The sequence below is a fragment of the Micropterus salmoides genome, unplaced genomic scaffold (assembly GCF_014851395.1).
Source record: "Micropterus salmoides isolate LMB-PRFRI ecotype aquatic unplaced genomic scaffold, ASM1485139v1 Ms_hic_scaffold_10, whole genome shotgun sequence".
In the NCBI taxonomy this organism is placed as follows: Eukaryota; Metazoa; Chordata; class Actinopteri; order Centrarchiformes; family Centrarchidae; genus Micropterus; species Micropterus salmoides.
In genome coordinates, this window is record NW_024040041.1 from 27923099 (window position 1) to 27937733 (window position 14635).

At 39.8% G+C, this 14635-nt stretch overlaps 1 protein-coding gene across 3 annotated transcripts in view; it reads right to left on the minus strand.

Annotated features, from left to right (window-relative positions):
* The window catches only part of mybpc2a (myosin binding protein Ca), a 56240-nt gene that overhangs the window by 15147 nt on the left and 26458 nt on the right, over positions 1-14635 (minus strand). For 2 of the 3 annotated variants that reach the window (XM_038706454.1, XM_038706463.1), the window contains exons 4-14: positions 14165-14248; positions 13915-14063; positions 12212-12329; positions 11928-11976; positions 9423-9434; positions 9099-9155; positions 7330-7499; positions 6930-7062; positions 4812-4936; positions 1968-2073; positions 748-917 (exon numbers count right to left, since the gene is read on the minus strand). In XM_038706454.1, coding sequence (XP_038562382.1) covers positions 748-917; positions 1968-2073; positions 4812-4936; positions 6930-7062; positions 7330-7499; positions 9099-9155; positions 9423-9434; positions 11928-11976; positions 12212-12329; positions 13915-14063; positions 14165-14248 — 1173 coding nt within the window. The remainder of the gene's footprint in view (positions 1-747; positions 918-1967; positions 2074-4811; positions 4937-6929; positions 7063-7329; positions 7500-9098; positions 9156-9422; positions 9435-11927; positions 11977-12211; positions 12330-13914; positions 14064-14164; positions 14249-14635) is intronic. The other variant, XM_038706471.1, reaches the window with a different exon arrangement.

Sequence of the window (14635 nt, forward strand, 5' to 3'; positions counted from 1 at the left end):
CTTGACTTGTCTGGCTTGTAAGTATGCAGCAACTGAGACAGCCTGATTTCTGAAGGGTAAGACAGGACCCAGCCATCAATTTCGGAGGTGTAAAAGAAAATTAGCATGACGAACAGTGTGACGAACTACTGATACAAGGGATTAATTAAGTAATATTAATTATGACATGAGTAATGACTAATTTGTCGTTTTTCATGCTTGTCAGAATGGAAAACATCAACATGTGCTGATGTGTAATTTTTCTTCAAGTTATTGAACAGCCATGTCTGAAGTACTTGTAAACTTTTACAACAGCTGATCACCCACAAGTTGATGCCTCTGCTGCTGTTAGATTTAAATGCGTTGTGTGAGAATTTAAGTGGGTTCTTTTTTTCATTTTAGTACACTTCTAGATTTCATGTTGAAGCATTCAGCGATATAAGATACATTGTAAGTTCATGTCATGAAAAAGCTTTTGGTTGTTTGATTTAGACATTTGGTTTTTGACTTAGTTTGTGTCTTTTTGTAAGTAAGCTTGATTTGTTGCTGAAGACGCAATTTGTTGTTGCATTTAGATTTTCAGTGGTATGACTTGTATTGTGTGCCTTCCAGATTGTTTGTGATGAGCCTGGTCACCAATGTTTGCTGTAATGACTTTGTAATAGCCCACTTGGTCAAAAACACACCAGAAGCTTGCAACTATCAAAGTTGGCACTTGTTAGGAGGGAATGTCAAACACTGGTAATGACTTGACAGAGGAAACAGTACCTTCAACCTCCAGTTCTGCCTTCGACTCTCCACCGTTAGTGAAGACGTAATACATTCCAATATCCTCTGTGGTAGCTTCATTTATGATCAACATGTGCCTCTTCCCATCCTTTTTAAACCTGTACTTTGAACCTGCCGTTTCTCTGTTCAGCTCAACTCCATCTTTCATCCTGAGAAGAGAAATATACACAAACACACATGCTTCAGTGATACTTCAACACATAGAGATGGTAAAAAAAATCTGATTGACATGTCTGAAATGTTCTTCATGACTAGAGCCTCTGGGGATCACAAGGCTTTGGCACATCTTTTAAATGGTGCAGAACGTGAACATTTTCTCAGATATATGTTTGGGTTAGGGACTACATTCATAGCAACTGTAATCTTGTCATTTTTATAGGAAAAACACTCTTATCGACTTGCAATTGCTATATATGTCAGAGGTCTAGAGGTTAAGTGTCTTGCTCAATGACACATGGTGGATGTGTCACAGTGAGGAATTGAACCCATTCTCTCACACCAAAGGTATGTGTCTAATCCACAGTTCCATCACCACCCCTTTTCGATCATATTGATATCAGTTTGTTTATATATGTAAAGATCTTTGCTATTCAGAATTCAGTGAGAACAGTTTTCCAGTTAACAGCCTGTCAAGCTTTTCAAAAAGTATATCCAAAAAATCACAGGCAAGATTTTGAGTGTTGAGTACTGTAACAATACAAAACACGCAATGCAGTGTTTGCACATTTGTCAGAAAATAATTATTAGCAAACATAAGAAATTGGCTGTCTGGTGTTATTTGCATACTAGCTTTTGTTTCTGCTTTCTTCATTTTTTAATTCCATATGTAAGAGTTTCCACAGCTACAAACTAGATTCTAACTTCCTTGTCAATTACACATCTGGCAATTTATGGCAATACTGTTATACATTTTAATGTTTGGCATTTACTGTATGTTGCTGTTATTACCTGAACTGAAAATATTTCTTGCTAATGATAAGTAATGTGCTAGATGAGTTCTGCCAACTATCAGACTTTTTATTGTTGTTTTACAGGAACTGCAAGCATTTGTCTGATTGGACTATGTTTATTAATTTATACAGGGATATTTGTAGGAAGGGCATGCACCATTAGCACGGTATGCCAGGACAGATTTTTAAATGACTTATACATTCCTGATTAACTGATATCAGAGTGAACCAAAGGGTATTCATGCTCACCATTTGACGTTGGCTCCTTCCTCAGATACTTCCACCTCAAACTCCACTTTCTCACCCACCACAGTGTGAACATCATCCAGCAGCTTGGTGATGGTGATTGGAGGCTCTGAAGACGAATGCAAAGCTTTGAGTCAAACTTTAAAACAACGGTGTGGTACAGAGTAATTAAGAAACTGTACTACTGTATTATGTTTCTCACTTACTGTACAGGCACTGTACCTATCTAAATCACCAGAGTAACACTGACCGGGAACATGAGCGGAGGATAAAAGAAGCATGGTGGATAATACAGAGCTGTAGGCTATACAGTCCAAATCAAGCAAAAGTAAGTGGAAATTCAACTTGCTTAAATGAGGAGCTGGTGGGGCAGAATCATTTCCAAGCAAACTGTACTAACAAAATGAAATACTGAAGTGTTTGTTTTACCAGTGTAAACAGTTTTGTCTTATGTGGTGTATAAAAGCTGAACACAATTAATTGCACATCAACATCACTTTGAACTTCTTTAATAAGAACAATAAACAATTTGATTATTTTATAAGAAAAACATCTGTTTTAATTATGTGTTATTGATTTCAACCATATCATCCAAACCTAGTCGCTACAGCTTTAATTTTACTTGATAGTTTTTCCACACTTTTCTACTTGTAAACATAGCTGTGCTTCAGGTATTTTTGTACCCTTTCCTCCTCTGTGGATCGGTGGTGGGTGGCATGTATTTTAGCGTTCTCAATAAGTAGAAAAGACTAACATACAGAAGTGTGCACCCTTTTTTAGATTTGGATAACAGCACAATATACTCCAGAAGTATATCAATGCCACCAACCACACCTGTCTTGTAGAGGTGGAAGTTACTTCGAGTCTCCTGAGGTAGTGGGAGTCACATTGTGTAACCACATGGTGTGATGCTTGATGCTCTGCTAGCCTCAGCTATTTGTCATCGTCAGCATCCAGTCCCCCTCCGGACGTCTCAATTCTGTTCAACCTCAGCTGGAGAGCCCAGAACCTCTGAACCACAGTCACAGCGCTGCAGAAGCATGTACAATTTGACTGCGGGCCTCACAAAAGTTTGGTGAAATGAGCTTGATGTCTTCAGTGTAATTTGTGCTTTCTCAAAGTACATTTCCCTCAGGAATACATGGAGACTTGAACTTGAAAAAAGCAGCAGTTTGACTCTGAAAGGGTAGTAGGTTACAGCAGGTGGTCAATACAGTAGGTGTTAAGGATGGAGGCCATGTTTACCTTCAACTTTGATCTGAGCTAAATGCCTAGTTTTTTAATATGAGTTGCATTACTTTTAGCAGTAATTCCATGTGTGAGTTTTCTAATCTGGTTTGCAACAACCGCCTATTTATTTGTTTGAGGAGAACAACTCTAAAAAGGTGTGTTCAGGTAGTGCATGAGGCAAATTGAACTGATCGAAACCCCCATGTTCCTGATCAAATCAATGGCTTTGGTCAGTTCAGCTGTGATTCACAGCATGTTACTTCCTAAAAGCGCATTATCTGATAACTCTGTCATTAATCTTATGTGCGGTGCTTTTATTTGATAGTTTTGTGCTGAACTGAATGTTACAGCTTGGATTATCAACCTGCTGGAAGCAGACAGATCGGCAACTGCTTCGCTTAGGGCAGTGACTAGGAATCTTTCAAATTAACTGAACTGTGAACTTCACTTCACTTAAATGAAGTGATTCGTGATTGATTTGGAGGTGGATAAACATAGACTTCACATATGATTCAAATTTGTGGAAATTTATGTGACGTAATAATCTTCTAAGCTTTCTGTCTGAACAAATCTTCAGGAATCCTTTTCAATAAAGGATAATTAAGTAATAAACTTACCATTTAGGAAAAATGAAGCAAAGTTACTAAACAAAACATTCACCTGATAATCACTTCATAAAAGAACAAAGCAAAGGCCAAAATGTTTGCCTTATGTCTTTGCAAAGTACTGTGACTGCTTCTTTTGACTGGTTGTCATCTGTGTCACAACAATCTGCTGAACTCCCCACTGCCCCCACTAATGTCAACCTGAATGACAACAAAAAGTACTGATGTAAATGTTTGCTAATGGAAACATGAATGACATTTTTACGGACAAACAGCGTACACACATACATAAACTGTAGCTGCATGGGAGCAGTGTCCGTGTTCTTGTATGGCCTCTGAAAAGCAGGATGTGCAGCACACAGAGTAAAGCATGAGATTAATGCAGAAGCTGTAGACCCAATTACATCTAGACAAAAAAGGACACTAAAGAGATAGATACAAGCACCAGAGTTAGATTGATCACGTCTTATACTAATAAAATGTAATATAATATAACCCTTTTCTATTAAAAAGTTTCCATATTACTATTTTTAACTAAATATATCACATACAACTGTACAGCATAAGAGTAAACAGTCGTACTTATTTGGAACATTTTTGTAAATATGTAAATATACTGAATATTAACACAAAATATTAATATTTCAAATGAACAGTAATCAAAGTGGCCTTCAAAAACACGCATATCAGTCAAATTCTAAGAAATGTGACAGCACATCAATATGTACAGCACAACAACACAGCACAACAACAATGATACATGACAATAAGCAAAACTCGCCACCTACTCATTAAAAATGAGCGAGCAGACAACAGAGAGCAGCATGCAACTGTGTGGCATAAAAGCATTGAAATAAACAGATGACAAACAAGACGCTGAAAGGGAAGAGAGCTGTCAAGCCTCTCAACACTCAAATGACATCATTTGCTAAACCTAGCAGGAAAAGAAAATATATAAAAAATACTTTCCCTCCTGAAAGAAGGATTCCTCCAAAGACGGTGACTCATATACCTTTGACGAAAACCTCCGTGAAGCTCTTCTCCTCCCCAACCACGCACTCGTATGCTGCGTCATCAGACAGGTTGCACTTGTTGATAGTGAGTGTCCGCTTGTTGCCCACGCTCTCAAACACATACCTGGACGCACAGGGATGATGGAGGAAGATTATACGAGGAGGATAAAGAACAAACAAGAGGAGAGAGACAGTAGAGTCAAGGAAAGGGAGAGAGAATAATGAATAAATGCTTTCAGCAAATCCAGTTACAGTCAAATGCAGAGGGCCTGAAGACAACTGAGTGACTCACAGTTATAGACCAAAACAACGAATCCACACATTCTTGGACAGACCTTCAGATGTGTTTATGCACATACACAACTATATGCTCCCACACTTCTACATTTGTTATACAAACATTGTGACAATAATGCCACCTCATCTCATTACACACAATGTAAGGTAGTGATGTAAATGTTCCCATGGTTACTAGTTACAAGTGTTCACGTCATTGGATAACTTAAGGTGGCGACTGCCATTAACAGTAAGTCAAATTTTAACACTGAATTAATAGTTACCTACTGTGGGGCTGAACAACAGTTGAGGCAGAGTTGTTTGTGTGGGAGTAAAACATAATGTTTATGATCAAAATAGCGTTACATTTGAATTTAGTTTCTGTAAACAAATGTTTTGAAATTGTATGTACACGTCAGGTCTTCCATCCATCCATCGTCAACCGCTTATTCTTCGTACAGGGTCGCAGGGGCTGGAGACAATCCCAGCTTACATCGGGCAAAAGGCAGGTTGCCAGTCCATCACATAGACAAACAACCACTGACACCTAAGAACAATTTTGGAGACACCAATTCACCTAGCCTGCATGTCTTTGGACGGTGGGAGGAAGCCGGAGCTCTTTTTGGAAAACCTTAATCCCAATGGCTCTGACTCTGTAACCCAACAAATTTGATTTGTTCGACTCAATGTCCACAGTGCACTGCCTGGAAGAACCTCCTGGGAGGCTCCATTCAAGGCACAAAAAGTCCCCTCTCCCTTAGTAACTGTCAGGAAGAGGACGGTCTCACTTTCAATGAACAGCATGAAGCTACTCAAAATGGCAGATGGTGGAGCCATTGAAAAAATACCACTCTCAACAGCTGTACCCTCTTCAATAAAACACCAAAAGAAGCCTTTGAAGGAGGAAGGGAAAAGAGCAAAGAGGAGAGCGGCACAGACACTAAAGAGAGCTCGGGCCGCTAAAGAGGCTCAAACTAACATTTATAGCTACTCTTTGTCATATCTCAAGGTGAGTTTGTTCCTAAAGAGTTATAAATTAATTATACAGAGGATTGTTGTGGCTCATCTCTGTGGGTTTCCAATCCATGTCCAATTTCATGGTGTAATATGTTTTCTGAACAGCTAGTAATCTGTTTAATCAAGTCTAGCCAATTTAGCCACTTTATGCTAGTTAGTCCAGTCATTTCCAAGTTGTTCATAATGCTAATTGCTATGTACAGTCACAGTAATACAGTTAGCTATTAGCTTTTGAACCAGCATTAATGTTTTCCAACTGCAGTACCAAGTGAAATAACAAGTTAGTGATGCTATAAGGCAATACTTATAACAGTAAAGTCAGGAGATGCTGGGCTCAAGAAAACTGAAACATGTCACTGCACAATATCTCTGTTTCTACCTGTGAAGAGTGTTATTTTGATTATTAAAGTTTTTATATATATATATATATATATATATATTTTAACAGTGGAAAAAAATGAATACATGGAAATGGGACAGATCTAAAAGGAGAAAAAGATTGGCCTCGCTTCAGCAATTGGCAACTGTTTCCAAACAAGTTTGCCACAACAATTTCATAAGGTTGAAAATGTTGTGTTTTACCCTCAGTTACGGAGGTTGCTACTAAAACACCTTTTGCATGGCTTCATGGAGCCAATTTTATATATTACAGTTTAACCTTTCCCAACATCTTTGGTCCCATTGTTTAAATTCCAGTAGTCCAACCTCATTAAATTGCCAACAATTATCAGATTAAGCAAGCTAGTATACTCCGTACGTTCAGTACTATTTCACACAGACACATATTGTCTAATGCACCACCTAAATAGTGGTAATTTGCTCACTTTGCAGATGGTTTGATTTCCTGTCCATTTTTGAGCCACTTGATTGGAGCGTTAGGGTCAGTCACTTCCACTGTGAGCTGGATCTTCTTGCCCTTGTCCACTGAGTAGGCTGAATCCAGCTTCCTTAGGAAAGCTGACAAGAGAGTTTCCTGTTAGAATAGTTCAACCACTGCTTTAATAGCCAAATAATCCATAAGTGCCAACCGGCAGCAAGCATATGCTAACAGACATTCCACCTGTTGTCCCAGCAATTAACTTCTCCCCTGAGGCCTTTAAATGCCGCTGGTATTTACAGCCTACTGCAATAAAGAGCTCTTGTTTCCTGCCTGCCACCTTACTCCTAGCGCACAGTATTCTTTTGCCTCGTAGCCCCTCTCCTGTCTCTTCCCTCGCTCCTCACCGTCACTCTTCTTTGGCTCCACCTTCTTCATCTTCTTCAGCCTCTTCAGCATGCCCCTCAGGTCTGTGATGCCATACTCAAAGGCAATCTTTTCATAGTCACAGGGCTTGGCTGCCTTCAAGATTTCCCATACGTCCACTTCTTCTTTGATCTCCTGTTGTTTCTTCTCCCTGATTAAGAGGGGTGTGATTGTGAGTTAGATAAAAACAGAGGGAGGACCAATTTTAACACATTTACAGTTTCTCTCATTTGCTTAAACACTATAACCAGGCTTTTGAACTAAAATTTCAAAACCATAACTCCATTTTTCAAAAAGCACACCCATTTACCTAAACTCTACAGACAAATCCCTTCATTTCTCATTGCCTACACCATGCGGTCATTGAGAAAACACTAACATTCAATATTGCTCACTCAATCAGCACAGCTTGAGCTCAATTATCACACAGCTACCCAGGTGGAAACACAAAGAGTCATGATTGATAACACACCAACCAGAACCTTCAACAGATAGATAAAAGGGCCAGAGTCAGAACTGTTAAGAATATTTCTTAGGTGTCTTAATTGATGTAACAGGGAAAGGTAAGACAGGTCTAGCTTAGAGTAATTTAACTGATCCCATAAGTGTTTGACATTATAGCTTTAGGTATTTCTCACATGTACTTGTCCTTGTCAGGAAGACAACAATAGACTGATTAGTTAAGAGACAGAAGCTCAGGCGTCAGGCTAGCAGATATCAGTGTTCTCTGGGAATCTTACAAGGTTGAATCTTTACAAGAACTCACTGGCTCCACAGATTAGAGTATAACTTATGGATAGTGAGAGATTCCAATATGACGAAGCATTGGAGTCTAAACTTCAGATAGATAGTTGTTCTAGGTGAAAGGTGACCTAATAGAGAAACCTACTGGCACTAGGGGGAAGACAGAAACATAAAAGGGAGCACAAGATGTTCTCCTTCAGATTTGGTGTTGGCATTTGACGTGTTCACATGTTGTATGCTGGCACTGTATCTCCTCGGCCGGGCTCAATAAACCATGCTATGTTAAGTCTTCATCAGTCTCCGAAACTTCTTCACACCTGAACCTGGCTCACAATATCATTTCAACAAGTTCATTCAGTTTTGGAACAATGGATCCAGAGAAATTTGAGAGGACACCAGAGAGGAGAAGGAGGAAGAGGAGGGAGAGCAGTATGGAGAGGAGGACGAGGTGAAGGAAGAGGAACAGTAGGAGTAGTAGGAGGTGGAGCAGGAGTAGGGGGGAGGAGGAGAATCTTTGGCCTGTCCCCGGAGCAAAGACAGGACGCTGGGGCAGAATAATTTGTTATTTGGTGTGTTGTGCTGTACAGTACACTAAGGAATAAAAAATGTGCAAATGTATACATTGTGTTCATCACGTAAAAAGGTTATTGAGGGGGAGAATCACAAGCAACATTACTTATAACTAGTTTTTGTAGTATTGTTTTGAATTTATCTCACCAGTGTATAAGACTGTGTTGTAGTGTGTGTGTGTGTGTGTTTGTGTGTTTCTGAGGGCTGTGTGTCATGTCTGAGGGCAAAGTTTGGTTTTTCAGCGAGACTGAATGATTTTGCGCGGAGAACTTCATTTTGACCTGAAAATAGGATGTTTGGGGAATTGAGTGAGAAGTTATGGATTTGTGTTTAGAGTTTTGAGAAAAAGAAGCATAATTTCAAGAAATGTGTTTTAGCAATGGACAAAGAGAATCAAATAATTATGTATGTCTTCAGCTGATGTAGATGATCTTACCTTTTCTTTAGCAGGGCACTGAAGTCTAGCTCACCGGCATCCTCACCTGCTTCTCCACTGGAATTAAAAGAAAGGAGATTCGGAGGATTGTCTTTCTACTATGTTTAGAAACCAATGCTATTTACAACACTGGTGAATTGGGTAGGGAAAAAAGAGCATTAGGAAATATACATTCAATAAAACATCCCTTTTTATTCTACATAACACAGACCTATGAATACGCAGAAATTACAGGATAATTATAAATCAAAAAGAGACAAAATGAGCAAATAAAACAGTACACAGCAGAGTTTCAATGAATTAGTGACTGTAGTTAAAGCTTACCCTTTTTTCATCCTTTGTTTGGATAGACGCAAAAATAGGATGAGTAAGAACATAGAGAAGACTGTTTGATGGGGACTACAAGCTACCATCATGCCCTGAATTCAAGTGACAGACATAAATTACAATAGACAAGCACATGTAAGCAACAAGCATGTCAAAAATAAGCTATAAGCAAAATAATACAAACATTGTACATCTGTCCTGAAGGAGGGCTAAGGTGTTGTTGTTAGCACGGATGTGACCCAGAGCAGTGGTCAAATGCTTTGTCAGGGAAAAAAAGGTTGATGTTATAGGAGACATACAGTCATCATCAATCAATGGAAGTACACACTATTCAACAACAAAAAAGGCAGTTTCATGTACAATACTATGTTCAGAAATACACAGAGGGCGAAAACGGTGGTTGCATTTCGCTATATAAACCCTTTTTTACCCCTCACATGCACATTTGCAAGTCATGAGAAAAATTCACGTGGTCTTCAGTCATCAGTCACCCTCTTGTGCTCAACAAGGTGACAAGTGGCACAAGCCAATAAATGTCTACAGGCTCGAGTGCTTGTTGTTTTCCACTGTGAACAGTTTTGGCAGCTCCTTTACAGCGTGCGGTGTGTTTTCCTGGCATTGTTGAGGCTCATTGAACCCCTCAGAGTGCAAGATAAATGCCAATAAATTCAAAGCCATTCTGAGTGATCATGTTTGTCCTATGGATGAACGGTTCATCCAAGGATAGCATCCATCCATGTTGTCCTTGCCATCCTGATGGGAGTAAAACTCCCTGGGTGATAATGGCCTCATTCACAGGGCACGCGTGATCATCAAATGGTTGGAAAAGCATGAAAACGATGTTAGCAGTGTACTGCGGCCACACCAATTCCAACTTCAGCCTACTTGAGCACTTCTGAGACAGCACTGTATCAGTTAACCACCACCATCAAACACCAAATGTTTGAAAAAAGGGCATTGCAGGCTTTTTTTACATTACGTTTGTTTAAACCCTTTTTTCAGAATCTACACTAAAGTTAATTGCTGTTAAAAGAAGGATGTTGCTGTTGTCAATATAATGAGTTCTCTTTTATGGCGTGAGCATGGGCATCAAGAGCAAAGCACAAGATTCTCATCTCTCTTACATTAGCCTATGTGATTAGGAACATTTCACGTAAAAAAATAAATAAAAATACCTTCTTTGAAGCTGCTGCAGTAGGGCCTGTAGCTGCATCAAGGCATAGCTGATGTTCCCCATGAAAACAATTGTTAAAATGTCTCAGCGACACAAACTGATTATATAGAGTGACACACACATGATTCAGAGGAATTTTCATGTGTTAATGCAAATCATAAATAACTAAGTAAAATTAAAAGTAAAAAAGTGAAAAATACCCATTGTGCCCTGATTTGAAGCTGAAATGCCTTGACTTCTAGTCTAAGGCCTTGTACAGACCAGATTTAGCCCTGTGTGAAAAAACGCAGCCACCTCATCCATTTGAATGAGACTAACCTTTTCAGCTGGCCAACCAGTCGATCAAAGCAACAACATGAAGAAGAAACAATACACATTATGGAGAGCATGGGCTATTTCAGCCACGAAACACGCATTAAAGTAAAAAAAAAAGTGAGTATCCTAAAGATGAAGACCACATGTATTTGATTGTGCTACTGTAATACATGTTAAGAGTAACACACAGATGAGTATCCAATAGGAAACATGATTCTCCATACTTACCTTCTGGAGGTTGAGCTGCATGACCTCCAAATAACAAGATGTTTAACACACTCATCCATTATGCCTTCAGCAACATATTTGAGTTTTAACCAACTTTTCACTTTCCATTTCTCACACCAACATCTCTCGCTCTTGCCCTCTCTCTACCCTATATCAGCATTCTGCAAATAAGCTCACTGACATCCTGTCTAAACAACAATGTGATGCTGTCTTTTTGCCTCTTGTGCTTCTCATCTTACCTATGCCTTTCTGCACGCACTCTAATGAGGGAAGGAAATTATGCTTTAACACACAGATTACAAATATGGAGGTGGTGTCAAGGTGTCAGTGTAAAGGGGTTGGCCAATTTACGATCACACACACATACAGTATACAAGCTGAGAAGAGCTGAAATAAAAAAAGCTACAGTCAGGGGATACATACACTTCACACAAGCACAAGTAGAGACAGAAATAGACGGTGAGGGAAACAGATACATATAAAAAAAGTCCCTTCAGAGACTGTCACCGAGACATGTGACAAAGTACATAAGATGCTAAACCATGAGGGACTCAAGGTGAAGCAAAAAACCAAGGCGGCAGACACATTGAGACGTGATAGAAAGAAAGAAATAGCACAGACTGACTCGCACAAAGTCAGCTACTACTGAGGGATAGACAGTCACACAGACAGAGACACTCGTTGAGACTGACAGATGCCCAGAGGCAGCGATCTACAGAGGAGCATATGGGAGACAGTGTGATGGGTGACATGTTGAGCAGACCCTCGCCGACACTGACACTCACGATCGCTTAAACGCCTCCAAGATGTTGTCCTGCTGCTCCTCTTGTACAGCTGAAACCAGACAGAAGGAGAAAGACTGGTGAGAGCTTGGCTAGGTTAATTCATTACACAGCGGGCTTGAGCTGCAAAGGAATAATGGACTGATGACCTCGCTAGGCCACTAAATGATGGAACCTAATGTGTATCGCACTCACTGAGTTATTGGCTGACAAAGCCAGTTACATAGTAACGGTGGATAGGCTGAATGGAAGATGACAATAATGTGATTGTCTGTCTCCAGACCTACCCTGCACAGAGACTTCGAATGTGCAGCTGTCGCACTTGTCTTTGGAGGTGACCTCGCAGCGATAGCCACCTGCGTCTCCATCCACTACTTTGATGATGCTCATCTCATAAGTGTAGACCTGACAGAGAGAGAGGGGATGATACGCTAGGAATACAAACAATTAAATGAACACCCATGCACACACACACATGTACATGCATGGATCTGCAGTACATGCTCATAACCACATGCTACAGACAACACAGTTTAACTGATCGGGTCAATAGTGGCATGTATTTGAGTTCCACTCAGTTAGCTGGTTGGTCAGTGCAGTTTGTTTGAATACATTTGTTTCATTCCCTCCAGTTTTAAACCATTCTGTAAAGGATTTCAATGCAAATAAAACAAAATAGGTTACTGCAAGAATGTAAATTATATTTAAATTCAGTATCATCTAAAATGTTACTAATGTAACGTGCATCACAAGTGCATCTGTGTCCCATTAGTGGGATATCCATTGAATAAAGAAGCTGTGATGCAAAATAAGTGTAGGAGTATAGTTTTGCATGTCACTTATTTTACTTAAAAGTTGAGAGGCAGTTTGAGGCACACACACACACACACACACAAACAAACAGTTATAGCTATGGCATGTCAAACAGCTGTTGTTAGATGATAGGGGAAAGAGTTGATAAAACCTGAGCATTCATTGAATGTTTTCATATTTTACTGCTTTGTAAGACTAAGAGTCAACAGCCATGCTAGCAGCTCTATTAGGGTGTACCAAGACACAGTGGTGCATCTTTTTGCAACAGCATTCAATACTCACAGTAGCAACACTAACATGCTATGTATAGCAGATAATATATACCAGGCTCCATCCTAATTTAGCCAACTGGCATGCTAACATTTGCTAATTAATAATTTCGCATTTAGCTGACGCTTTGGATAAAAGCGTTACAATTGCCATATATGTCAGAGGTTGCACACCACTGGAGCAACTAGGGGTTAAGTGTTTTGCTCAGAGACACAATTGCGGATATCACAATGGGAATCAAACCCAGGTCTCCAACGCCAAAGGCATGTGTCTTATCCTCTACCCCATCACCACCCCTAAACAGCGATAAACACAAAGTACAGCTAAGGCTGATGTCATTAGTTTTGCAGGTAGACTATTTGGTCAGTATATGGCAAATTTAAACTTTGATCTGTTGAAAGTGCTAGATAAGTAATAATAATAATATATTATTATTTTATTGTCCCCTGAATATACATACACACACAAACACAAATCTAAGCACATATAGAAAACTATGCACATGCAGTTGATGTGGAGAGATGATGGGTCGCCACAGCGCAGCAACCCAAGCAGTCAGGGGTTAGGTGCCTTGCTGAAGGGCACCTCAGCAGTGCCCTGGACGTGAAACTGGCACCTCTCCAGCTACTCGTCTGCCTCTGTTTTGACTGGTCCACATTGGACTAGAACTGATGACTGTCCTGACTCTGGTCCTTATAAGCAAAGTCCTTATGGACTGCCACCCAGAGTTAGAATAATCAAAGAATTCATCCATGAAGATCTCTACAAAATTTTACATCACTCTATCCAATAGCTATGTCAGCCTGGAAATGTGGTGGATCAGCTGAGCCATAACTATCCTTAGAGCCTGTAACAATGAATGTACAAACGTTATTTAACACATATAGTGTGAAAATACTGTACATACCTTGGTGTTCCTGTCATAGGACTCTTTGAACTGCAGGTGCTTCCCAGCTTTGCTGCCCAGGTCCAGCCACTTCCCCTTCAGCCATTTCATGTTTGGCTTCCTCAACAGGTTTGAGGAGTCAACTTTAGCCACAAACGTGACGTCCTTGCCTGCCACGGACAAGAATGAGACACAATATTTAATTAAAATAGAATAATTGTCTGTATTCCAACAAGACGTTGGCATTAAGTGGGTCATTCAGGATTTAGACCTTTTGTTGCTGTGACACTTTCCGGCCTCATCACAAACAGGCCAGTCAGCTCGGACATCTGAGGATCTTCCCCTGGTACATGATCTGTGATGGGTGTTGAATAGATTAATCACAGTGGACAAATTAAAGCTGTAAATCACAATCTGGGCGCCACTCAGATAAAGACACAACAAACAAATTGTAGACGTCAACAGGAGACAAGTCGACCAAGCAAACCACCAAATCAGCGGTCTTCTTAATCGCACAGTGAAATGCCTATTTGCTGATCATTTGGGAAACTTTATAAGTATAAATTGATGATAAGAAGTCTTAAACCACTAAATTCCACCCTCTGCGCTCAGGGATCTATTCCTTTTGTACGGTTATTAAGCACTAAAACTGAGCAGCAGTCTGAACAGTCTTTCTGTGAGGCAAAACCATTCAACGAGTTTTCTTAATGCTTTTGCTGTTACACTGCATAAACCATTTGGG